At 43.0% G+C, this 27,738-nt stretch overlaps 1 protein-coding gene across 1 annotated transcript in view; it reads left to right on the top strand.

The window, feature by feature from the left end:
* Gapvd1 (GTPase activating protein and VPS9 domains 1) overlaps positions 1-27,738 on the top strand; it is a 148,024-nt gene that overhangs the window by 102,105 nt on the left and 18,181 nt on the right. The window contains exons 16-19 of the mRNA XM_037413633.2: positions 9,362-9,728; positions 10,663-10,903; positions 18,935-19,001; positions 21,751-21,865. Of these exons, the coding sequence (XP_037269530.2) occupies positions 9,362-9,728; positions 10,663-10,903; positions 18,935-19,001; positions 21,751-21,865 (790 nt within the window). The remainder of the gene's footprint in view (positions 1-9,361; positions 9,729-10,662; positions 10,904-18,934; positions 19,002-21,750; positions 21,866-27,738) is intronic.

Here is a 27,738-nt window from a genome sequence, read left to right as displayed (position 1 = left end):
TGTTGCGGTCCCGCTAATCGACGCCTGGCGCCTCCTTGCCTATTGGATCTCTTCCATTTTTTTATTATTATGTCAATCTTCTTCAGCCACAGTGGCTCGCTCCCTCGCCCCCTCTTCACCCGGCTATATTGTTTTTCTTACTATCTGTGCGTGGCATATCCCCAGTCTTTTTTAATTATCTATGCACCACAGCGAGATTCACGAACGGCGCGAGTGTAGAGGTATCGCAGCTGACAAGCACACAGCGAGTGAAGGTCACAAAATGGCCTGCGCCAACCGACGGTCGCTTCTTGCAAATATAAAACTTTAAAGCCCAACAACACGCATGCAATTTTCGAGCAATGACAACAGGATTTGCTGTTTCCATGACTCTCACGAAGGGCCATTTTTCGCCATTGCATCGCAGGCTTATGGAAAACCAGAAGGAAATCGCTTGTCACCCAGAAAAGATCGTGACCATTTCCGCAATATGGTGGCACCCCCAATTCTCGCTTTGGTTTTAGTTTGCTCTTCATGTTTGCTTGTTATCTGCATGTACTTCAAGGAACATAAGATAAAGGCTACCTTTTCTACAGTAGCTTCTCTTGTGGACAGCAAAGTGGCAGCCGTATTTTGTCGTTAATTTTGTTATCGACCGTTTGTTTGGTTGCTTCGGTGGTAGCTTGCTGCAATGTTAGTTACTTGCTACAACGTCAATGGCGGCGTCACAGTTGTCACGCGAGGTTGGCAAAGTGCGTCGTAGTGCACGCTTCTCGGCGTCTCTTAACATCGTAGCAGATACCAGTGTTGCAGTTAGATGCTTTTATTGCATGTGCGAGCGGCGCGGGGACAGCTTGCAGAAGATAGCTCCATCAACCACCGAAGATGAGTGAAGTGCAACAAAGAACCTGTTTCCGAATAGTGTACGCATATGTCAATGGGGAAAAGCTAAGTGACGTAACTTTTTTTGCATTACTGCATTTTTCACTCATCCCCAAAAAGTTTTCATAAAGTTTGCCCTGCATAATAAATGCACCGTCAACTTTGCTTTAATTTTTTCTAGAAAAAAAGTGCGTTTATTATTCAAGTAAACACGGTATATGTGAGAAACCTCACGAGAACAGTGTGGTGCAGTAGTAGTGAAGTAAGAAGACAAAGTCTAATAAACACGGATCTTCGTACAGTCATCGTGTCTCCTGCGTTACATATATATATATATGCTTCAGTTCAGTTAGACTATGGTCCCTCAATAGCTTATCTGGTCACGAAACTGCTGCCTCAGTTTAATATAGAGTTAACGGCAGCAGTTATGGGCGCCACAGTAAAAGAAAAGCCACCCAGCAGTGTGGCTGCTGCAGTCAATGCTTGATTAAAAATTTTTTTTTTCTGATTTGTCGTGACCGAAAGCCTCGCTCGCTTTAGGCATATTTACATAAGAAGTTTTTTTGTTTTTTTAACTGAAGACAAGGCGTGTGCAAATATAAACAATCCCAAATTCAGCAAGTGGCTCAGTGTTCCAGCAGATGACTCAAATTGACCTTTTGTTACTGCCAAATTTGTCTTAAGTTGGACTAACAGGCGTCAAACTAAATGGAAACTTTTGACGTTACTGTGATGCGCCATCAGCAGCATTACTATTAAATGCATGACAACCTGAACTGAAAGATGTGCATGGTTATTTCTTGAATTTTTGATTGCACGCATGCCATTTCAGCCGTGGTGACAGACTAATTTTAATTGATTGATTGATTGATTTGTGGGGTTAACGTCCCAAAACCACCATTTGATTATGAGAGACGCCGTAGTGGAGGGCTCCGAAAATTTCGACCACCTGGGGTTCTTTAACGTGCACCCAAATCTGAGTACCAGACTAATTTTACATAACAGGGAATGTTCTCGAGTGTGACACATCGTAGCAATCAATGAAACACTTACTTTATGGGAACTGGTGTTGCTTTCAGGCCTTGAAAGCTTTCTTACTTTTTGTGCATATCAGTCCCATTGTGTGACACAGTTTTCTAACAATGAGAACTAACATAACTGTTAGGCCTCATTAATATTGTGTCAAACAAAGAAAATGAGCTCTTAAGTTTACACTTCTTTTCTGCAGTTTTCCTGCGGGATTTTTCTTTGCTATATTCCCGATGAAAACCACATGGGTTGATATGTTTCAGTTACTCTGCGTTGCGCTTCTTAATCTCTATTTCTCACGGGCAGGGTGATGAGGATTGACGGACGTTTGCAGTGCAGTAGTTCCTTGGCGAACCAGGATGCAAATAGTATTGCAGTCGTGATCTTTCCTGAAAGAAATGAAGTCGTGCAAATGCTTATGAGAAATAACAGGTACCTTTCACCTTCACTCACTACTAGGGTAGTGTAGAGCTACAAGTATTGACACAACTCGCATGTTGTTTTTTTTTCCCCTGTTACAATAAGTAGCTATTGGCCCATTTATTGCGGCTGGAAACCCCTTTTACGCAGTGTGGCTCTTGAGGTTGATCATTTCAGTGGTTTCAGTGGCATTCAAACTTTCAATTCGCAAAGTAGGCTGACAGTTCACGGAACACATGAGAAATGTGTTAGGCCTGAAGCCCGACTTCTCCATCAGCTACGTTTTTGTTTTGTTTGTCGTGAAATCGTCGACATGGGTGATGTCTGATAATCAAAGTGCCTCACGCACACACACACAAGCTTTCAGTCGAGGCTGAAGTTGTCCGTTTTCAGCCACATTATTGCTCATTTTCAGTTCTCGAACTGGCCACGAACACTTGGCATGCAAAATAGAGATAGATCTTCAAGGGTGCCCTCACGGCCGAAGCAGCTCCTTGGTACACAGCACCTCAACGGCATCATCACACTAACATGCCACTTCAACTGCACAATACCTGAACTTGGCCTTTATCCAAAAAAGCAATCATGGATGCAGACTTCATGGTGGCTGCACCTGTGATGTCTGTCAAACCAACCTGGAGAATAGTGGCTGGGGTGGCCGCTAAGCGACAGTGGCGCCATGGCGGCAGCTTTCTGCACCATATCAAGCTCCCCCATTGTGTGACAGCGAATTCTCATGACCAGAGCAAGTATTGAAGGACTATGGAACAACTGAGTGATGCTACTGTGTAACATTTACATTTACATTGTTACATTTACAAGCTACTCATATAAAAAGGTAACGAGTTTTACTGCTGTCACACGGCACGTCTAATGTCATTTTGCAATTTTGTCGATGTTTTGTCAAATTTTGTCTCGTGTAATGTCATTTTGCAATCGATGTCAATGTTTATTTGCAGGGTGCTATGAGAACAAGAAGTTACAAATCACGCATTTAATTTACATAACATTGTCCACCTGGTTCAAAGTACTATTGGGCGCTAGGACAAACCATGGCGCCAACATGCGGACTCGTCCCAGTGACATGCGTGGTTGGGTTGTTTCGCCAACCCTCTCGGACACACCCCACAGCAGCTTTCGCATCTCCTTTTTTTTTTTATTATTCTTGTACTTCACTCATCAAAATCATAAATATACTGCTGTAGCTTTTTCACTGACTGTACGAAGTGCTAAATAACTGCTCCGAAAAAGTTTCACGCTTCTCATAATGACCAACTGCCGGTGTCATCTGCTATGGCCACCTATATGATAACTACGGCCAAGAGCGCTGCTTTTGTAGAAAGTGATGGCTCATTCCGTGTCGAATTGAAGCATCAAATGGGCATTAATGCGTGCTTGCGGCTAAGAGACTTAGTTTTGCTAAAGGAAATGCATGCAACCACACGACTTAATTCACTGTAGGTTTGCACCTAAAGACGGGCCACGGTTGGCATGACAAGCATGTACGAATTTGCATTTTTGTTTAGCACACATAGCCTTATGAAGCAGAGCACAAGTGTATTACCAGCTTTGTGGGAAACAACACAGCATCTTTACAGCCACATGCCCATGTGCTCAGATTTGGGTGCACGTTAAAGAAGCCCAGGTGGTAGAAATTTCTGGAGCACTCTACTACAGCGTCTCTCATTATCATATGGTGCTTTTGGGATGTTAAACCCAACATATCAATCATCATCAATTCTTACAGCCACATTCAGCTGCAACCTTTCTGTTATGATTGCGGGCAAACGTGCCTCATTCAGAGCTGAAACTAGATAAAATTTCATACGGCAAAAAAGTTTCTTTGTGGCACGATCCTAATATTTATTGCAAAAATTTCATACGGTTGTCACACACGGCACATATTGAATCACCATTGAGCCACACATGGGTGAAAATTATGATCGGCTCAGTTACACAGCTTCTACAAACAGCTAATGCAAGATAAAAAAAAATGCGATCCTTACCGGGCTCGATTACCATAGTGAATGCACTGCGCGCCAGTTGTATTATTTTGCACCCTTAAATGAGCATACTGCGAGGTACGTCGTGCGTATCGTGATCTAAATGGCAATTTCATGTTTCAGTAAAAATGCCAGTGTCCAAATTTTATAGCTTCATTCATAAGCTGGGTGACATTTCACCATAGCTATTAGAAGATGAATCAGTTTTTGAAGCCGACCGCGTTTTCGGCTATAGATCAAAACAACTTTGAGAAGAAGTGACAGAGGCTGTGGGCCCATTCTACACACATATACTGTATTTACTGGAAAATAGGTCAGAAACGAATATACGACGACTCCTACTAATAGTGTTCTATGAGAAAAAAAAGTAATCAAATGTAGGTTGGCCCAAGTTTTTTTTTCAATTTAGAAACAGAAAAATTGAAACGTAGCACACCTTTATTTACATAACTTAGCGTCCTAATCGCTGCCAGGGCCGTCATCTTGTCAGATGTGCAAAATATTCTCGTCATCCTATTCTTCGCAAGCATCGGCAGCTTCACAAATGACGTCGTTCTCGCTGCTGGGCCGCAAAAAAGCATGACGCCGTCCGTTGCACACAAACATACGGTCCCGCTGCTTTTGCCTACCCCTAATGAACTTATCATTCACACAGAACTTGCACTTCGCAGCACAATTGTTAGAGTCCTTAGCAAAAAGTATTACTTGGCACTTGAAGTCACCTGTGTAGCTCTGCCGACGAGACTTCAATCAAGGCGAGGCGGCGAGGCTTTTGGCCAGTGCCAGTTCGACTGCATGCTGGAAAGCAGTACCAAAAGACACTAGAAGAATGGCTAACGGGCTAGGGACTTCACGACCTATAAGGAAATTGTGGGTTTCATCAAAAACATGGCAGAGCGGCTGCATTTCGTGGGTGCTTTGAAAAGCCGGTATGCGGCTATTCCATATATAACTTTTTCTCAATTACTTAGGTAGTCTGAAAGGAGGGGGGTGTTTTTATTCCACATGGAGCAGGAACCGCTAGCAGAACAGTGGGCGTCGCAGTTGAACGCCATAAACTTGGCACTTTTGGTTGGTTTTGATTATGAATGTAGGTCAAGATTCTTTGGTAACGAATATAGGTTGATAGTGGCTTATCAACAACATTTGCAAAAAAAAAAGGTCGACCTATATTCGAATAGATATGGTAAGCAAGATACCATGTGAGCTTAAGTCACGGATGGCAGGGGTGTAGGTAGAAACTTCTTATGGAAGGGGGCACCATCTTGACTAGAATTAGGGGGCTGGACAGGGAGTTATGGTCTACTGTTATTTTTGTTATGCCATAGGAAACAACTTCAAGGGGGGGGGGGGGTGCATGGGCTTGGTGTGCCACTCCCTAGCTACGCAACTGGCGGACGGAAAACCATATGGTCAGGCACACACATGGGGACACACACCTGGGGAGCAGAGTTGGGGGTGGCGCAGACTACGGTAAAAGTTACCTTGGCGAGAGAAGTAGCTTTAGCAGACTGGAGCGGCATGTGTATGATGTAAAAAAGAGGGTTTCGTCGAATGCACTGGCTTAACACGCAGAGGCAACTGGCTTTGAAATAGACCGTAATAGTGTGACCGGTGCCATGTGACAGGGTTATTACACAGGGTGTCTACCAACCTGGAAAATCTGGAAGATTCAGGAAATTTGGGCCCTTCTGGAAAAGTCGGAGAAAAGTCAGGGAATTTGTGAAAAACCTGGCCAGGTCATGGAAACTGACGGCAGTCTGTGTGACCATCACAAAAATAAATATCACCATTGATCAAAGCTCAAAATGTCACACCTTCTGCTGCAACTACTAACAATGAATAATAACAAACTGAACTGAACTGAACAGCTAGAAGAGGCCTGGAATAATGAAAAAAAAAAAACATGGCTGATCTGCCTAAATAGAAATCGGTATAACACGAAAGTGAAACGTGTCTTTACAAAGCTAGTTGAGCATTTATTGTGCATTGTTTCAAAAACAGCAACTAATTGCAAAGTCTCGTTAAGGAGGCCAAGTAGCTCAAAACTTGCAGCGCACGGCTCAAGCAGAAAGCGCGGACGAAATAAGCATACACAGGACGAGCGCAGACTAACAACTGTCACAGCTTGACACTTAAAGCGTGCTGTTCAAATGTAAAGAAAGACGCACGAAACGCACGCACAAGTACAAACGTGAATGACTGTCACAATTCTTCCTGCATCGTGTGTCAGCAGCACGTTCCTTTCGTAAATGCGACCACGCAGCGTGCGAAGGACTTTCGTCCTCTCCTGAATTACGAGTCTGATAAGCGCGCGCGCAGGAGAGACCACACTTCGCGGGGGCGGCGCTTCGCGAGGTGACAACCTTTAGAGCGCACCCAACGCGAGCCCGTCACGCCACCTTGCGAAAATGAAAACGCGCTAAAGTTTTGAAGCTCTGTGAACTGCCAAACGGTGTATGGTATATATGAATGGCTTGCCGTTAGCATTGCAGGCAATGTACGCTCTGTGGCCTAGTGGTTAGCTTCGCACTCTGAGAATCGAGAGGTTTGCTGGTTCGATTTCGCGCAACAAATGCTTGTCTTCTGGTGTGTTTTTTTTTTGCAGTCTCTTAGTATATTTTTTAGCGTCTCTTCCGTGACGGAAGTATGTCTGCGGAGCCGTGGTGGACCCCGGCATAAATCACTTTGGTGTTAAAAAAGGCAGTGTATAACTGTTGCTTCTTAGTGTAAACGCCAAAGTATGCACCTACCAGAAGAATGCAAAGTTTACTGCCACTCGATACGGGAGCCTTGTTCACACTAAAAGCCATAGGAAAGGCACAGCATATTTAAGTACGCCTAAGTATGTGATGTAAGCGCATACATTAATGAAAGTGTCTTATTACTCCTGTTCAGCTTATGCAAAGTCCTCTGTATGTGCAGGGATTCGAGGTGCAGGGATGATGCCAGCTTTTCTTTGGCTAGAACACGTCCGCTTGACCAAAGATTTCATATGTTCAGCGAGGGCATTCGAGGTCATGCATCGTTTCGTGACGTCATATTCATATCGTTTAACTCTATTCTTGAAATCACTGGTCCCACCGATGTACTGGTTGTCACAATCATGGCAGCCTATGGCGTAAAGAAGACTGGGAAATTTCCGCTGAGAAACTTGTCTTTCATTTTGGCTAAAGCATTCTTTAGCTTCCATGTTGATACATACACTATTTTGACATCTGTTGCTTTGCACACAAACAGCATACCTGACTTTCGAACCACAATATTACCCACTAGTTGGTTGGCCACTGTTTCGGCCTGGCTTGGGTTAGGCCAGAACTGCCATCAGCAGAGGCTTTCCAGGACATGTCACGCCTTTTATTGTTAGTAGTATTACTATTATTATTATTATTGGCAATGCAACGGCAAACGTCCTCAGCTACGCACTTATTGCTGGTAGCTCGTGTTTCAAGGGTAGCATTAGATAACTTTACTTAAAGTTCTCATTTCTGTTTCTTGAGATGGTGTTATTAAATCTGTGATTATTTTTTAGTGTCACATCCATAGAAGAGTATGTAAATGAACGTAACAGGCTGGCATTCATGATTAATCTCTAGAGTCGAGGAAGCCGTTGCAACCTGACAGATTCCTTCTTGCCACCACATATTCAAATGTCAGCACTATAAATGTTGCCCCCAGCTTTCAATGCAGGCATCTGTAGACTTTTGTCACTCTTCAAGTGTCAGAGCCCAGAGGAATACACCAACATGCATCCACTCGTTGTAAAAAAAAAAGAAATTCCAGTACGACTTCATCCTTGCGACATTGTCATTAGTTGTTGTCAGAATATGCGGTTTTGGATAGTAAGTACAACAATTTAGGGCAAATCAGATCAAATCCAATCTACATCCTGAATAGCAAAATCACCTAAATACAGTAGTCCAGGTCAATCTAATTCAATCCAATCTACATCCTAAGCAGTCTGGGCATATACACCAGTTGCGGAACTGGTCGCGGGCTCCCGCGTCCTCGTCCTCCTTTTACACAGATGGAAAGAGGTGGCGGCACTTCTGAAAGGTCCGACTACATGAGCGCCTTGCAGCTCGTTTGGCTTATTGATGCAGCGCTGTGTCGTCTCATAGTGAAGGGAGAGGGGAGCGCAGCTTCGCATAGCCATGTGCTCTCTCTGTATAAGGAGAGGGCACAGCACGGTGTTAAAAAGTCATGCGCTGAGACACTGCAACGCGAATGTGTGGTCAGGCCTCAAGTTTCCTAGCAGCTTTGCCTGTGTTGCTGGACTGTCATTAGCTCCTTCAAACTTTCAGCTGCAGTTAATTTCAACTCGTGTGCTTGCTTACTGGTTCTTCCAAATGTTAAACAGCCAACTTGTTCACTTCCTGTCTCAGAGGTTTTATTTTGGCCCGATATAGATATTTTTTCATATCTACCGCACATGCTGATAACATTCTGAGTGTGTGTGTGGTAAAAATGTTTACTTATTTTTATGTGAGCACCCGATTTTTTTTTACCACTCGAGGATTTGTTTCTAGTGCACAGAGTTTTCCAAGAAGACGTGACGGTCAAAGAATTTGCTTTTAATCATTATGTAAAAACTGGAAAAGTTGGGGAATATGGAAAAATTAAATTGGTAGGCACCCTGTTACCGTTATAATAGTCATTTAAATATGTAACCTGTTACTAGTAGGTAGTTTTTGGTCAAGGCCAGTTGCCCTAGACTCTGTCCAGGTACCTCTTTTTAATTGAACACCTCTTTTACAGTTTTGTTTGTGTAAAGTATATTCACTGCTTTTGTTCGATTACGTGTCTTTTTCATTATTAGTCTTAGTTTAAACCTGTCCCCCTCTGTAATGCATTTGGCCTTGAGGGTAAAATACACAAATTAATAATCGCTGACATACATGGCCAGTATGCAGTGTTGGCAAAAAACACTAATGCACTTCATGTCTAGCCAGAGAAAGAGATGGGAAAAGATGTCCTTATCTTTTGACAGTGTGAAGTATTATACCAAAAAGTGTGTATCGATAAAAAAGAAGCCTTTTTTCTTTCAGATGCAGCTGACATTCTGGAAAAGTATAGAGGTGCAGGCCCAGTGGGGGCCATTGGTGGCACAGTTGAGGCCACAAGCAGCAATGGGGCTTCCCCCAGCACGCCCTTGGAGCCCTTGCAGCCACAGCCACTACCATCATCGCAGGGAGGAAGTGAAGAGGGCCTGCTCGAAGACGCTCAGAAGAAGCTGCGCTTGGTGCTGGCATTAGCTGATCTTCCACAGGGAGGCCCACAGGAGCCTGCAGCACTGCTTCAGGGCTTGCTGGCTCAAGCTACACTACTGCAAAACAAAACACTAGCCTCACACGTTCATGAGGCCCTTCGTTGCTTGCGCCTCTTGGACGAGTTACAGTGTCTACGAGTGCTCAGGTGAGCAGGCCTCGGAGTCAAGCCTTGATGCTACAGGAACCAATGTACTTCACTGATAAGGATAAGAATAGATGGTTAGTTTTCTGCCACAGCCTCCTGATTTCATGGGTAGGTAGAATAGCTGGCTGCACACAAAAAAAAAAAACAAAGAAAAAAATATATTTATCAAATTTTTTTCATAGCAATCTCCCCATCCCCCCCCCCCCCTCCACTAAGGCATCCCTTGTTTCCTTTGTGTAGCCTTGGAAGATAAAGCCCTGTATTTTTTGGTGTGCAGGTCCGTTCTTGCCAACTCATCCCATCAATTCAAGAGACTTCTGAATTCTGACCACTCCTCCCAATTGAACAGGCATGGCCGTAAACCTCTCAAAAAGCTGCCCTAATCGAACCTCGAAAAAAAAAGACAAATAATATAACAAAAATTGAGGATTCTCAAGCTTTCAGGCATTGAGGAACATGAACTGCTGTTCCAGAGTGTTATAGAACCTTCTCTGGTACTTATGTCATCTGTTCATAGAATGGGTACAAAACCATGTTTTTCAAATTATTTAGTTTATTCTTTAACAGGTAGATATTAGGTGCTAATATGTAACTGCAAAACATTGTTTTGCCTTTTCAGTACTGACTGGCTCAGTTATGTGCAAATAATGTTTTGTTTAAGGGAAATGCTAGATTGTAGACAAAATAGTAGGCGTGACGATAGTGATCTGTGCTGCTATGTTATCGTACTGTTACAAAAAAAAAATATGGATGTATTGGTAGTGCAGGCATGTGTGATGTTTGGGTGTATAAAAAGCACCAGTGAAAATTCCGAAAAAAAAAAAGCCTTCCTTATATAAAGCAAAACACAGTAACTGTCATGCAATGATGCATATGTTAGCCTAATCACAAGGACATCTCTCATTTTTTTTTGCTTCCCATTTCTGCCTCACAGGGCTCTCGAAGATGAGCACCGGCGCCGAGCTCCCTACATAGCATACCTGGTGCGCTGCCGCCAAGGGTTGCTGGCACTGCACGCACAGCTGGAGACACGACTGCGCCGCACTCAGCGTGACCGTGATGTCTGCCAAACACACCTTGCTACACTGTGTGTTCGGCACTTTCTTGATCCTCGTGAACAGCGTCTCCAGGCCTTTTCACGCTCTTTCCAAGGACTTACTGCAGCTGATGAAAAGGTAAGAAAGAGAGCCAACCATCTTTTACCGGACAACAGTGATCACACTTCTGCGCCAACAGCGCCAAAGTGTGCCAAATCAAGTTTACTGTGTCATCCTGATAATATCAACGGAAATTGCGCCAAACTACGCCAAAGTAGGATTTGGAAGCATCTATCACTGATGATATTCATGCCGGCGCGTCAGAACATGTGCACCGTTTCTCGGGGCCACCAAAGTCACAATTGGGTACCTAGAGTTATTCCGCTAAAACAACAGCGGTTGCGCGTGCGTACTAAATAATCCACGATGCTATTTTTGGTGCCGACACAACTTTTGTTGTGGAAATTTGCTTAACGGTGAAGCGTGCTCTCCACAGGGGTTTTCCACAGGGGCTCGTGATGTCTAGTTTAATTGGTAGCGTGAAACTGTAGCGGCGATTCATAGGCAGACATCATCCATTGCAAAAATGGTGCGGATAGCTCGTTTGAAGAATTGCACGGCACGTAATTGGAGGGATCTTTACTAATAACTTCACGTGTGCCGCCAGAATATCTGTCACGTCTACTTCTGGTCATCGCAATCTAATTTTCTGTGCTTCACATCCACAGAAGAACACGTGAACGATAGGAACGCGTGCACACTTTTTCTCTAATACACACAAACCTCGTTATAATATAACAGGATATAATGAAATAATGGATATGACAAGGTAAATGAAATTTTCCTCGAAAGCTTCATTGAGAACCATGCATTTTAAACCTCTTTGTAATGAAGTAATATTGACCGGTAAATAGATATAACGAATAAAATTAGTCTATCAAATAGTCTATAAAAAACAAAAACGACCGTAGTGTGTTCAGTATATCGATTTCTGCAGAGTTTGACGCTCGTTCGGCACGGCTCTTTCAAAACTACTGCGCCGAACTTACAGCCACGCCACGCACGGCCGAGAGAGCCGTCCTCCTCACTCAGCCAACGGAGAGGATTGAGGAAGCACTCAGCGGGTCACATGACCCAGAAGTGGCGCCGCGGTGCAAAGCGATTTTCCTCTCACTCACAATGGCAATGACTGTGTCTCCGCTGCTACCCTCTGCACCGAGAAAGGAGGACTCTCCGCGAAGGCTCTCTTTTTTCTTTTTTAAGGGTGATAGTGTTTCTTGGGGACCTTCCGCGGAAAAATTTTGGTCTTTCTGTCTGTTTGTATGTACATTTGTCTATTTGTCCATTTTAACGGTACTGGGTACCTTAAACGACACCAGACAATACCCCAAACGGCCGAATCCATCCGCAGCGCCCACCAATATTGCTCAAGATTCAGCGTTCATACTTGTGTGATTGTCAATTAAAAAGCAATTGTTGTGCATATCTGAGGCAACATAACAACACGTATATATTCTGTATGTGCGGCTTTTACTAGAAAATGCATCCATAAGTAACTTCAAGGACCGTAGCATATATCACGCTGCACTGACCATGGAATGCTTGCACGAAAAGGCAAGTGTTTCCAACGCTTTGCTAAATCGACACGGTGGTGGCACCTACCCGTCACATTGTGTTCCACACCTTACACCTCTGAGACGGGCGTGCACACCCGTCTTTGAGCAACGCGCTTCGTTTTCCAAGATAACTGCCAGATAGCGCTCATGTATGACGTGTGACGTGACTTGATGCGCTCGTTCGCCTCCGCTGCATGCTCGAGATACTCAAACGCAGCGCCTCCAGAATACCATTTACCAATTTTCTTGCACAGAACATCAAATAAACTTTTTGTTCACTCTCTCCAAACGCAAGACTATCGTTTTCCGACGACATTTGCAGATTACATGCACATACAGGGCCACATTTTTTTTTCCTCTCCGCGTGCAGCCTTGAAAGGAGAAGTTTCTCTACGTGCAGAGACGGAAAAGGGAAATCGGCATTTGAGAGAGAGCAAACAATCCGCCAAAGTCTTTTTTTTTTCTCCCTTCTTCGCGCGCAGCATTGAGAGATGCCGCTGCGGGATTGGGCATGATGCTAAGAGCATTTTCGGAGTGTGTTATGTTCGAATTATCGTATTTACTCGCATAATCCTCTCACTTTTTTTGCCGGAATACCGATGAAAAGTTGGGTGCGAGAATTACGCGGGGAAAACTTTCTATGAAAATGTACAGAGCGAAAAAGAAAACGAAGTGGCCGCAAATCGGGATTCTTACACCAACAATTAACAGCAAGCTTTAAGAAGTACTAATTAAAACTTACCTCAACAATAAAAGCAGAGGTCCGACACAAGACAACATTTAATTGAGGCACAAAAAGTGGAAGCAAACAGTCGAGAATTAGAATACCATACGCAAAGCTTGCGGACGTTGCGGGCGTAGCGGTAGCGTTCGTCGCTCAACAGGAGCCCCCAAAAGGTAAGCGTGGGACGTCAGTATTGGGCTGATGGCTATTTAACAGAATTGTCTGCAGTTTCCTTCTTAAGAAATAAAGTTTACCATCAATCTCAAGGGCCTACCGGCGGCCCTGTTGCCGTTCTTTAGTGCATTATCTATCACTTGCAACTTGAAAGCAGCCGTACAGCTTCAGTATCGCCTCATAACTTGACAAGGTCACCGACGCAACATATAAAACACATCGCAACGCGCACTGGCCACTTCGGCTTCGCTTGAGTTGGATTGAATCTCTGTGCAATAGTATGCTTGATGCTTAAGAGATGGCGCCAGATGACGTGCGCTATCATCATCAGTGGCTGGGAAGAGCAGAAGACATTATTGCAGCAGTTTTCGGGGGTGCGATAATTACTCGAAGAAAAAAAGAAATTGTATTTTTGTTGGGTGATGTGGGGGGTGCGAGAATTGTGCAAGTGCGAGGATTACGCGAGTAAATACGGTAACCATCGCAAGTGCTTGCGCACTCGAATTACAGGGCGTTTTCGCCTACTGAAATACACATAGCTTTGACGGGACCTTAAGGTGAGTTCGAATTAACTGGAAGTTTGAATTAAGCGTGTTCGAATTAATGAGAGTTGGCTGTGTTTATTTTCCGTCACACGCGTGGTCGCGTAGCGGTACATCGGGCCACGAGGTGGTTTCCTTCTTTGCATGCTTATAGGTGTGCGCCCGTCTGAGCATACATTGCCACAAACTGTTATAATTGATATAACGAAATAATGGATATGATGAACTAATTGTGGTTCCTCTTCACCTTCGTTATAACGAGGCTTGAGTGTATACTCTATTCCCGGATATTCATTCAGAAAAGCTTTTTTGTAATGCCGTCCGGCAGCACATCTGCGTTTGTAATCGTTGTTGGGGTAAAAGCCCCCAAAAGACCCTGCCCTTTCAAACTTGATATTGCTAGGGTCCGAATACAAAATTTCCACGTGCTTTTTTTTTTAAATGTTATCTCATTAATGAAAGCACGCGTCCTGGTCGGAGCAGCCGCAATTCGGTCGGAGCAGCAGCAACGTGCAGCTTTCACTAGTGGGGCCATCGCTGGTGCCTCTGTTACACATATGCCCCTTGCTTTGCAGGGTCAGTAGCGTACGGTTAAAAACAAAACAAATAAAAAATAAAGATCATGGCATCGCATTCATTGCTTAATTTTTTTTAAGGGTGGGGGTGGGGAAGGCTGCGTTGCTCAAAAGGCACAGTTGCTGATGCGCGCTATATCTCGAGGCATAATGAGGCTGCTCATGACTTTCTGCGCTACTAACCTCTGCTCCGCGTTTCGAATAACTGACAACACGAAAAGCACTTCGGTAACTGGAGTGATTATTGTGCCTTTAGACAGCCTTCTTTTGACTTATGCGATATCGGGTCCAAAAGATACAATTTTATACTATCACTTAAGCTCTTAGCAATGAATGCGATACCAACAAATTGTGCTTTTATACCAAATAATATGGCTTGACATCATTTGCGAGGAGCACTAGTGGCGGGGTTGCCATTTAGGAGGTCCGCGCACTCGCTAAACGTACAGAAAACTTTCTGCACACACGAGTTTCGATATCTGTACAGCGACTTTCATGACTAGAGACCCCCGGAACACCTCTTGCATGCTGAGGCATGTACAGATAGAATCAGACTTGTCTAGAGGGCGCAGCCGGCTGCTCTAGCTGCCGTACTTCTTTTTTTTTTTTTTCAGAAATTCAGAAATATGTAAAGAGAGACGCCGTAATGATGCCAAACATGGTCACATGCTGCGTGTCACGGTAATGTGCTGCGTGTCATGGTCATATGCTGCTACAAACTTCTGTTGATGCTTACATTATAGCACAAGGACTTTGTGCTATAATGTAAGCATCAACAGAAGCTTGTAGCTAACGTGAGATAGAAACCGAGGCCAACAACACTCTCTACAGGTACGCGTTTCGCTGCTCTAGATAAGTGTTATTTTATGGGCGGCGAATAGCACGTAGGAATGGACCTCCAAAATTGTGCGACTATGGTGTGATCAAGGCTCTGTGCAGACCCCTATATGGCCGCTCCAGAAAGCAAAGCACTTTCGCACAGTCACTTCGCGTTGAGAGTACACTGTAGAAGGGTATACTAGCTGTCTTTAATGTCTGCCGAAATAGCACCCTTATAGTAGAACTTCATATAACAGCCCCCCCCCCCCCCCCCCCCCTGCGGTCCTAGTTCCTTCCTGCTCCTTGAAAACGGGCGATGCGTTCCTCTCTGCTTGAGTAACAATCGATGGCTGGCCTGACACGCAAAGTGATGTTATCGCATCCATCAAAGGAGATACATCAGCCTTTTTATCTGTGTGTGCTTTAGCCACGTTCGTCGCTCCCGCTCGCGCGCTTTTACCCGCGTGCAAAACACAATTTGGACAGTACTCAAAACATGATGGTGACGGCCAGTGGTCAGTGGTGTAGCCGGGGGGGGGGGGGGATGACATCGGAAATGTCCCCCCCCCCATTTTATCGCGATAGCACATATCACACAAAGAGACCATTTGCCTGTGTGCCACCCCTTCTAATTAAGGTGCCCACCCTGAAACAATGAAAATTATTTGTTTCTATGCCTCTGGTGATGGCAAAATCCAGTCGATAATGTCAGTATAACTAATCACAACAAAAACAAAATGGCTCTCGCCGTCAGGTTGTCTTAAGTGTGTGCATAAGGGGCCCCTTGAGGTTTTCTTTTGCATTTTGTACAGCTTTCTAAAGCACACACAGTGTTTTTTTGCTGTATAGACTGAACGCCCTAGCCACATAAAACACTGCTGCAAAAGAAAAACGAAATTTGTTTAAGAGAGACGAGTGCCGGAGGAGGTTGGCTGTATGAGAGTAGCAGAATGACTTCATGTTACACTCAGCAATATAATCAGTTGTGAAGAAAACCTATTTTTATTCTTGAATTCATCTAATAGAAATGCAGTTGGGACTGTGCGAGTGTCTAGCGTTTGTGTACCAAACTTACTGATAACTGCATGGGTGCATTTGGAATGTTATTTCATGAAGTACTATTTTAATCAACCACTGATAACTGCATGGGTGCATTTGGAATGTTATTTCATGAAGTACTATTTTAATCAACCAGTATTCTGTTTATTTGCTACAAACAATCACTGAACCAGTTTTTCTAGAATGCTCAACAGCATGATTGCAATATTTTTGTATCATCAACTGAAATAGAGAGTGCTTCCAAGATCTCTGGCGTCATGAGGTTTGCAACTAATCAAAATATTTCTAGCTCTTCACAAGAGCCCCAAAATAATTATTCATGTCCTTGAATGTAAATGCTTCTTGCTTCTCCTTCAGGATGTAAACTTAGCTGCTTGGGATTGCTCCAAAATGGGAAATTTTGCTGCTACGAATGCTCCAAAATGCAAATTTTACTGCTACAAAAAATACAAATTTTGCTGCTCCAGAAATTGCTCCAAATCTGCAGACCTCGGTGGCATCACTGAGACAGCAAACTTCAAGGAATTTATGTATGTTGGTGCATAGCTACTGAACATGATTTTTGTTTGAAGCTGTGGTAGGTTGTTGGTTCATTTACGGAAATTCGAATTCCACTGGAAGTGGGCTCAAATTTTATTTAATGTTAAATAATCTGGCCTTGAATCCTTCTCTGCGTTCTCTTATGTTACTATTAAGGCACATGTCCTGCCAGCAAAAATATTGCTATTTGCTGTTAAACCTGGTGCAACAGGTTTAACAGAAAGCAGTGAATATGTTTCTTGCTTAAAGAAGAGTGTGTAGAAAAAACATGTGGAGACATGAGAAGTACGTAGGACAGCACTGTTTTGAATGAACAAGCTTCTTTACTAAGGTTTTGCGAATACTAAATATTTGAATATGAATTGAATAGTAGGTCTGTGAATAGTTCAGTTTTCAAATTGAGTATCTACCATTCAGTTTTTCTAACAGTGTAACTTTAATGTGCACCTTACAGGAACTCTGTATTACTATACGCTAAGTGATAGTATGCACTGACCTCCGAGTAAAAATTTGCATTTACTGACATTCACCACCTACGAAGCGAGAAATAAATGTAATGCCAGGGCAAATTCCGTGTGAAGTACACAATGCAAGGCCTTTCTTTTTGTTTTGCTTTATTCGCCGGCGACCACGTTGGTTGCCATACCAACATACAATAGATATGCAGTGCCATCGCCGTGCCAGTGTTACTTTTTCTAGCCAAGTGCGCCTTACAAGCGAGCCGAAAAGTTGTGTCCTAAACCTAACTCTGAGGTGGTGACTGCCTCACAGCTGCCAAACAACATGCACTCTTGAATGATGTCACAAATATACTAACCATTTTGTGCTCGTATAATAAGTATACTCTCTCAGTACTTATTTGTGTACTATAATAAGTTATTTAAGAAGTTATTTTTTCTAAAATAATTAGTCGGAATGTTACCCTTTTCTTTACCTGTGACGCTTATAGCTTCAGTGACTGTTATAATGGGGTGGCACGACTTGTGCACTGGTCGTGATCAAGATTTTTTCAAGGTGTCAGTGCAAACTGGCTAATTTCTTTAAATTTTGACTTCACACTGATACAAAAATGCTTTTTACCTTCATTGACTACAAGACATCAAGAGTACAAAATGCCTTCTCAACAGCTAGTAGAGAGTTATCACAAAGCATGTCAGAAAGTGGTGTTTAGCATGATGTGCTTGCTTCATGAGATCCGTTTGTTTGCTTTTTTTCTGCATAAGATGAGAAGAAAACTTTTTAAGTGTCACAGTTACTGATTTCTCAGAAAATGAAATTGAAGATTACAATATGCTGGATCATTCAGACATTAATAGGTACTGCCTTTGGAAAGTGCGTTGTCTGTTGATCAAAATTTTAGGCACCATAGAACATGCTAGTGAATTTTTTTTTACAATGAACATTGGAAAATCTGGGTTATCACTTCAAACATCATTATTTTTTAGCATAATTACATTTCTGTTTTCACATGTTTAAAGTGTATGTTTTGTTTTCCAGTATTTCTGTGTTTCTAATTTGTTTGTTATGTAGAAAGAAATGTGTCAGCACTGCCTTGTGTACAGCCACATTCAAGCGGCATTTTCACTGTTTTCACCTGTGGTGATCTCCAACAACTACTGTTGGAAACAAACTTTCTTGGTTCTTGAAACCGACTGGTGTTTGTTTTGTGCCAGAAATTCATTGAAATCAGTGGACACTTCTATTGTGGTTCATTGCTAGGTAGGCCACTAGTCACTGGCTGAATCAATGGGAAGGGCTGACCACGCTTGGCTGAATACACGGCAGTAAAACGAAAATTCTGAATTAATTATTTTCCTTTTTTTTTACTTTGGCCATTTGAGTGATCCCTTGGATACCTAAAGGACTGGCAAGTGGCTGTAGCAGTATTGTAGACCATTGGTGTAGTCACTTTTGCTCATTCTTGTTCTTCAATATTATCAATGTCAAAATCAAAGGGGTTGACAATGAGCACTTGGAGCATTTATTTGTAGCAACTTTCAGTGTTGACTTATATGACAAAATTCTTAACATATTAGTATCTTGTTAGTGTGTTGAATCTCACCGAAAAACTCGTGTTTTGGCATTTTCTTACATGTGAATCTACGTTTTTTGTTTGGTAGGCCCAATTGGTTGAGCAGTTTTTGCAATATCTATTTCAACAAATGGAAGTAGACCCAACATGGCAAAGTAAGTATTTTGCTGTCTTACTGCTTCTTTCTTTTTTGCCTTCTTTCTCTTCTTCTACTATCTTTTCTTTTTTTTACCATTGTAGTTGACTTTCGAAAAAATGAAACTTCACAAAGCATTTCAAAGTGTAAATACACAATTTAGTGTTGTCATAGTGTCTGTAAGTGCATAAACTGCCTGTCATGTGGCTTCTTAGTGCAATATGAAAGCATGGTTTTTTATGTAAAGTAGTAATGCTCTGGATTGAAAAGCTGGTGAGCATAATTACTTGCAAAATAGTGCAGGGTTCATGCAGATCCCTGACACCCTTGAAAACCCTCGAATTCAAAAAGCTTGTTTTGAACGCCTTGAAAGAGCTGGAATTTTTGCAAATCTTTGAGTTTCCTTTTTTTTATTTCTAATTAACATTGTCGCACATTTCACAGTTCATTATTTGTGATGTCGTAAATGTCGCAGGTGGAATATGCAATGTGCTAGTAATCATAATAGAATTGAGAACATCAGTAGCATCTGCAAGGAACCAACACTGTGCATTTTTAATCATAATAATATTTGGGGTTTTACGTCCCAAAACCAAGAGATGATTATGAGAAACGCCATAGTAGAAGGCTCCGGAAATTTCGACCACCTGGTGTTCTCTAACATGCACTGACAACGCACACTATACGGGCCTCTACCATTTCGCCTCTGTTGAAATGTGACCATTGGGTCTACAGCCGAGCACTGTAACAACTACTCCACCATGGAAGACAACACTATGCATATTTGGAAACTCGCGAAAGACAGGAGCAAGAGGATGAGAAAAGAAATGTTGCATTGACGAGGAAGTTCAAATGCTTATAAAAAAAAAAGATGAAACTAGATGTCACTGTAAACGAATCAACAGCTACATAGACAGAGGCAACTAATGACATGACGTGCATCAAGTCAAACAGCCTGAGGAAGACTGCCATCACGAAGCAGCAGGAGATAGTGGACTTTGATATGGGAATTCAGGAAAAGCAGCAAGGAGCAACGTAATAATTGTTCTTTAGTTTTGCCTATCTGAATAAAAGTTTGCATCTTGTGTTAAACTGAAAGCTATTATCTAAACTATGATTGAAAATTGTCTAGAAAGAAAATTTTATCAGAGCCATGTTTTCGATGTTTGCTCCAGCGATGTTATCCTTTTTCGATGAAGTCTAGTTATTTCAAGCTTGTATTCTCCCCCGTGTGTCAGCTAGTCAGCTAAGTACCGACAATGTCCTTGAAAACCCTTGAATTTTGGTCATGTAAAAGAGCATGAACCCTGATAGTGTAACAGCAGTTATCAAGTTAGGAGATATGGCAGTGTAAATGGGTCATCTTGGTTTGAACATTATATATACAACTGTTCCATATTATAGTATGAAAGGTTGTACACTCATACCACGATATAACGAACCTGGATATAACGAGGTATTGGTTATAAAGAGGTAAATGAAGAATAGTCCTGCAATTGGCACAGTGTTAAGAATATACCTTTGTAATGAGTTTCTGGATATAACAAACCTATTTTCATGTGTTATACAACTTTGTTATGATTAGGTTTCAGTGTATGTTGAATACAAGTGCTTTTGGCACTTGATGTAATTTTTTCATTGCAGCCACTTTCATTTTTTTGTATTAGAGAATCCATTTTTAGGCTAGGGTGTACAATTAAGTGTAGCTTTTCTCAGGAACAAGAAACACCATGACCGTAAAACTTGGTACACCAATTTCACATGATAGCGGCTTTAAATTGTTGCTTAAAAAGTGGGTTCCCACATTCATCTTACTTAGAAAAAAAAATATTGCACCAATTTGTGACATACCGTGAGAAAAACTTTCCAGTTAGTTTTTTTTTTTTAGAAGCTGTTTTTCAAAATTTTTTTTCGATACTATTCACAAGAGATCTCAATATAGCCTAAGATGTTTTCATACAAATTGATTGGATAGTTTACCAGAAAAGGGGGCATCAGGTTTATAAAAATTTCAAGAAAGTGATTTTGATTGAAATGCATGTTTTTGTTGAAACATTTAGGTATATGAGGAGGTGAATACAATGAGAGTGTCACACTCACTTTAGTGATGGGACAGCAGCCAACGGTACCAGAACCATACTAACTTTAATGAACCCACTCTCCATTCATGTTCTGGGCTTAGCACTGAAGCTTTGAATTCATGACTGTGTATCCCATGATTCCTTACTATAAATTCATAGCTGCGGATCTCTTGGTTCCTGTTGCATATGGAATATACTCTTCTTTTTTTTTATTTCACTTTCTCGCTCTTCCTTTTTTAAGTATTACTGCATGAGTAAAAGTGTAGCAATACTTATTGCAGGGCATTATCTGTTTGCACCTGTTTTCTGATGTTCAGTTGTTGGCATCAGTAGGCCAACAACTACTGCTGACTGCTGACACCTTCACTTTTAAATATGGAATAAAGCAGAGGGCAAAGCCACCAACCTTCTAAAGTGATAGCCTACTCACTGTAATGGGTACCTGTTTGGTACAAAGGCTTTATATTTTTTTTGTGTAATAGTTCTGTACAACAGTTACTTTGCTGCAAAGCACTAGTGCTTTCAACTTTTGCTAAGAATTTCCATCCTGCCACAAAGCAAAAATGTAAACAAGCATGACTGTAATTTTATGATTGTAGGTTCATATACTTTTATTTGATTTTTTTCTCCGTGATTGTCTTTAATGTATCTCTGCGCTCATTTGATTATGTTTCATTATGTTTACAGTGGCCAGTGACATACAGATCAACCTTGCTCAGCACACAATAGAAAGAGCTATCATGAGTCAAATATATGTTCATGCCTTGTACCCAAATGGAGATGGAGATGTTCTCAGAGATCAGTAAGTAACCATAATGCTTGTCAGTCTTCTTCATTCCTCTTTTTTTAATCAAAGCTCATTAGTAATAATAATTTCTGGGGTTTTATGTCCCAAAACCACAGTTCTTTCAGACTCATCGCCCCACTTTATGAAAAACGTTGTAGTGAAGGGCTCCAGATATTTTTGCTGTTCTTTAGTGTGCACCTGATTCTAAGTACACGAGCCTCAAGCATTTCGTCTCCATTGGAAATGCGGCTGCTGCAGTCGGGATGTCATCCCGCGGCCTTTGAGTTAGCAGTCGAGCACCCTAACCACTAGACCACTGTAGTGTATTAGCAAAGCTCATTAGGTAGCTTTTAACGCTGCAAACATAGGTATGTTCGTTTCACATTTCATTTTATATATATGCTTTTTAATTTGTACGCGACCTTGCACATGTGAATGAGGTGATACCTTCTCCTGCCAAAAAATACCAACCCTCTCATCTGGAAAACAAAGTGCAGTCATAATATTTTGCCATCGGAAATTACCACCATAAAGGTTTCATGAATTTTGTGTGCCTTAACAATTTCATCTCTGCACTCTGTATCAACTGACATGCATTGCCCTGCTGCCTTTCCAATAGCAGAAAGAGTGCTTGTTGTGGGTGCCACAACATGAGGGTTGTTAACACTTGAAAGCTGTCTGCAATGTCGCACTGATACATGTGCAGCACTGATGAGGCAGTTATCTGTACCATCCAACTGCCCCAATACATTGCCGCTATAGTTTTATGATAAATGTAAACCAAATGGCAACTATAGGTCAAGGGCACCGAGTTGGCCCTAAAAGTCCTATTCATTTTTGGTCATTTTGAGGTACCTTTTTCTCGGTGACTAAAAGGAATACAGTAAAATCTGCTTATAACGAACCTTCATATGATGAATTCCTTGATATAAGGAAGTTTTTCTGTTCCTCGCCATTGTTCCTTAGAAGCACATGTATTTGTGACCTCTATGTAACGAAGTAACAGTGGGAAACAACCTTGATATAACGAATCTTCCCCACAAACGATCTAGGAATTTTATTCCACATTTTAGTACGAGCATGCATTTTCAGCGACTGCTCTGCCGCCGATTAAGCGCGAAACGGCGGCAGCGCGCACAGTGTACCAGGCGAGAGCGATCGCTCGTTATTGTGCGCGGGTGGCTGAGCGTGAGGCGGGCTTGCACCCCACGGGCGGGTGTGCGCGAGTGTGTGCCCCCCCCCCCCCCCCACTCTAAACAACAAAAAAAGAAAACTACTTTTACGCGTTGACAGCGACACGCTTTTAGTTAGTGTTTCATATGTGGGGCCGCACTGCACATGAGAGAGCGCTTTACCGAATAGTTTTCCGCAGTGTCTATGTTGTTCACTCATCGTTTTCGACGCCATGCATGCATGAATAGTTTCACTGCGCGCACATGGTGTGGCCCTTGACTACAGCTTTGCTTTTTTTTATTATTGCGATAGCAATTATATGGACAGTCCCGGCTGGTTTTTTGCTGTCGCCGCCGCCATTCACTGTATACGTATACGTATCTATATAAATGAAAACTCAAGAAAGAAAGAAAAAAAAGCCACCCGCGCACGGCACGCAGTTCATCACGATGTGCCGACGCGCGCTTATCTCCCACGCATACTTTGCCTCGCAGATGGGGGGGGGGGGTTAGATGTTTGTGCGTGTGCGCGCTTATCCTTTGGTGAAGCGAATAGCGCGCCTTCAACTTTGACCGGAACGATTGCGTTTGACAGGCGCCGTTTGTAAAAGGAGTGCGCTTTTCAAACACAGCAACATAACAACCGAGGCACATTGTTGGTTCGCACTCATATCTGTACCTGTCATTACGTTTCGTGCCTCGTTTTTGTTTAAACAGCGTAATAAGTGTCGAGCAGTAAATGTTGTTAGTTCACTCTCATCCTGTGTATGCTGTTTTCGTGTGTCATTTGTGTGGGAGCAGTGCGCTGCCCATTTCGATCTGTTTGCCGTTCTAAGCGTTAATTCTAAGTTGTTGCTATTGCATTGCTTCGCCCTTGGGGTGAAACTGTGATTTTTCTTAATTTGGGACAACCATGTCGCCACCACCAAGGGGATGTCAGATTAGGCGCTGATGGAAACTCTCAGAGACCACGGTGACAATGGATATTCAGAGGTCAACTCGTCACACGCTTTCGTCTTGCGCCGGGCAACGAGTTCGCAGGCTGATAGCTTTTGCGATTAGCCGATTAGTTCTGGCAACAACACGACGGCACGTTGAACGGAATGTAATGAACGTGAAAGCAAGAAATTGTAGTGTTATAAGAAGTAAGGCTGGCAGCCTTACTTTTGAATCCGCTATCGCGGAACTCCTACAATACGCTGGTGTGAGCAAATACGGCCGCTCCAGGGAGAAGCGCTCTTTTCACACATTCCCTCCGCGTTGAAACCGCACTGATACTCGCCAGGATAGCGAGCGTGCCAGCGATCGCGACTGCCCTTAAAATCCAAGTTCAATATTACTACTCGAGCAATTCCCCTCCCCGCGTTGTTTCATGCTCGTTCAAGACAGGTGATTTACTTTCTATTTGAGCATTCGACGGCAGTTCTAACACGCAGGAGATGTTATTTTATGCACTTTCCAGGCGATGGAGATAGGCCGACTCATTTGATCTCTGCTTCAGCAGCGCTCGCGTGTTTGTTTTGGCTCGTGTGAAAGTTACGATGCGCGGGGGCAATTTGGACTTGTTACGGAACATGGCGGGGATGGCAAAACCCGACAAGAGCGTCCATATAATTGCTGTCGCAATAATAACACAGTTTTTTACTGTAAAATTAGTGTTTTGGGTTAGCTCTGCTTTCAATGCCGCTTTTGTTTAATTTGCGCGTTTATTTTTGGAATTTTCGTACCAAACTTGCATATAAGGAAATCCTTTTATAACGAATTTCCCCGGGAATTTATCAATTTCGTTATATCCAGGTTTAACTGCATTTGCATAACCCATACATTATATTCTTCCAAATTTTTGGCTCTTAACTAAAGCAGGTTGATTAAAATTTGACTAATAATGAAATTTCTGCACATTCTTAACCATGAGGTCCTAAATTTTTAGCCAATTGGCATCTATGCAAGTTTGCAACACAAAAGCTGTAAAGTGCATAATATCAATTCTGCTTCAGTAGCTCTATGCATTTCCACAGAATACAAGGAAAAATAATCAACTGGTTATTTTGGAAGGCAGAAAAAATGGTGGTGCCTAAGTAATAAAAAACATGGTTTTGAGATGATGAAATTTAAAGTTATAAAATCACTGAAAAGCTATCACACTTTGTCACAAACACTCTTCGACTGCTTTATTCAGTAGCTACAAGCTTGGTAGTGATTGCGAAAGTAAATTTTTCACTTTGAAGCCTCTCGTAATGCTTGTCTTGCTTCTTTTGTGAGAGATCATGCGCTATATTCACAGAGTATCGTCAAATTTGGCCAACGTTTTCCAGCAAAGTGACCTTAGTTTGGCCAGGCTTAAATCCTAACTATTTCAGAATTTAGGCTCATACGATACTATCATCAATAAATGTAAGAACAATGTCTAATGTTGTAATCCTCAAGACTTTGAACCTAAACAAAGACAACAAAGACTTTGCAAAGCAATTCTCATTAACTTAACTCTTGCACCCGGCAGCTCGCATGCGCTATTAAGTCTAATTGCATTACAGATAATAGTCATGTCTATGAGAGCCTAACCCTTGTCACCAGGCACGTGATTCACCTTGAAAGATGCTGAAAAGACTATGAGGCTCACCAATGAAGAGCTTGCTGGTTGAGCATCCAGTGTCTCAGTATATCACTGACATTCATTTGCACTTACAAGAGAACTGAATGGGTTGCCGTGAAATTCACACTTGCTTAAGACTTTCTTTGCCCACAGCATCTAAATTTATTAACAAGCACGACAAACACAAGGTGTAATTAAAGCTAGGAGCTGAAAATGTTCGAAGCGATGTACTTTGAAGATAAAATGTGAATATAAAAGCACACAGTTACCTGACAATTTTCTATACACAGGTGACTGACTCTTAAGCATTTTGGCTTTCATACATGAAGTATCTTTAAAGAAAAAAAGTCAGTTTCACCAAAAGGGCAAACCAATGAGTGCGGTAGCAATATATTTGAATGTTTTATGATGCAAGGCTAGCACTTTTAGGTGCAATATTGCCTTATTTATGCACATAATTTGTGCACCCCTAATATTTGGCCAGCTTTTCAGGGGGAAAAAATATATTTACTCGCATATTTTGGGCTCCCCGACCCGCCCGAGCCAGCTCGCCGGTGCACGCACCTTTGGACCTTTCGATGCTTCGGCTGGGTGCTTGCCTCGCCGAGCATACGAGTGTAGTCAAACAGGCTGCGAGTGCGAAGTCTCTTCTTCCGAGGACTTACCCTGAACTAGGGTCCTTAGAATACCGCACCCAAACACAAACCCAATGACGGGTCACCGGAAGCTCGAGCGTTTGCCTCCCCCTATCTCCCAATCTCTACCACCGCAATAATGGCAAGAATGCAAGCTTGCCTCATGGCACAAACGACTTTCTGCATCGGAGGCGTGCTGTAGCCTGTCGCGCCTAAAGCCCCTAGGGGCTTTAGTCGCGTGAACTGTTCCCTGCATCTGCGCTGCAATGCACGCTTGGTCGATTTCGAAAGTTAGGGTTTCATTATCCGGCCGACGCGTTTTGACGGTTATCTTGCGGTGTGCTACAGTAATTATCATCATCAGCAGCCTGACTACGTCCGCTGCAGGACAAAGGCCTCTCCCATGTTCCGCTCGGTCCTGTGCTTGCTACTGCCAATTTATACCTGCAAACTTCTTAATCTAATCGGCCCACCTAACTCTCTGTCTCCCTTTCGTGCATTTGCCTTCTCTGGAAATCCAGTCAGTTACCCTTAATGACCACCGGTTATCCTGCCTACATGCTACATGTCCGGCCTATGTCCATTTATTTTTCTTGATTTCAACTATGATATTGCCACTTGGCCGCTAGTTACGGCGAGCGCAGGCCATGGCTGCCCGCGAGAATGGAAGACGATGTTCTGGGGCAGTGCGTGCTCTGGCTAGTTGTTTATTATTGAAGCAGCCATCTTGCCAGTTTTCGGTGCGTCTCCCCACCGGCTCAGTTCTTCCTAGTTGAAGACCTTTTGTAGCACGTGACAACTGGTGGAGCTGCTGAGTAACCCCCAGCCGATGTTTCAAACACCTCCAGGTAGCCCTGTACCTGCAGTGACAACACCTGTCCACCGCTCAAGCCGAAGACTCCGAGGACTACCTCCTGAGCGTGGACCTCTTCCCGAGATGACGTCTGTCACACCCCCGAACGCTACGGAAGGCTTGCAGCCTCCAACGCACAGGAAAGCGCTGCAGCCACGCATCATATGCTGTGGAAGCCACGTGTGCTGAAGGTGTTCCACGGTTCCGTCTTAGAAGATGTCTAAGACTGACTGGCCCAGTTCGAACGGGTTTCGGATTACAATGGTTGGACCAACTTCGACAAAATGAGGAATGTGTATTTCAGCTTGGAGGACGGCGCTCGTACTTGGTACGAAAACAACCATGAGCCTTTTCCCTCGTGAAGCATCTTTCGGCGATACCTGCTGGCAAGTTGGGCCAATCCCAATCGCCGCGAACGAGCTGAGTGCACGATTCAGTCGCACCTCCAAATGCCGAATGAAAGCGTCATGATGTACGTCGAGGACATGACGAGCCTCTTTCGTCGAGCCCACCTCGACATGGCAGAATAAAAGAAGGTCCGTCATTTAATGCGAGGAGTGAAGGAGCAGCTTTTCACCGGCCTCGTTCGCTGTCCCCTAAAGACCGTGGCGGAATTTTTGACCGAAGCCACAACC

Source organism: Rhipicephalus microplus, chromosome X, assembly GCF_043290135.1.
Source record: "Rhipicephalus microplus isolate Deutch F79 chromosome X, USDA_Rmic, whole genome shotgun sequence".
In the NCBI taxonomy this organism is placed as follows: Eukaryota; Metazoa; Arthropoda; class Arachnida; order Ixodida; family Ixodidae; genus Rhipicephalus; species Rhipicephalus microplus.
Note: the sequence above shows the minus strand (reverse complement) of the source record. Positions and strands in the feature narration are given on the sequence as shown.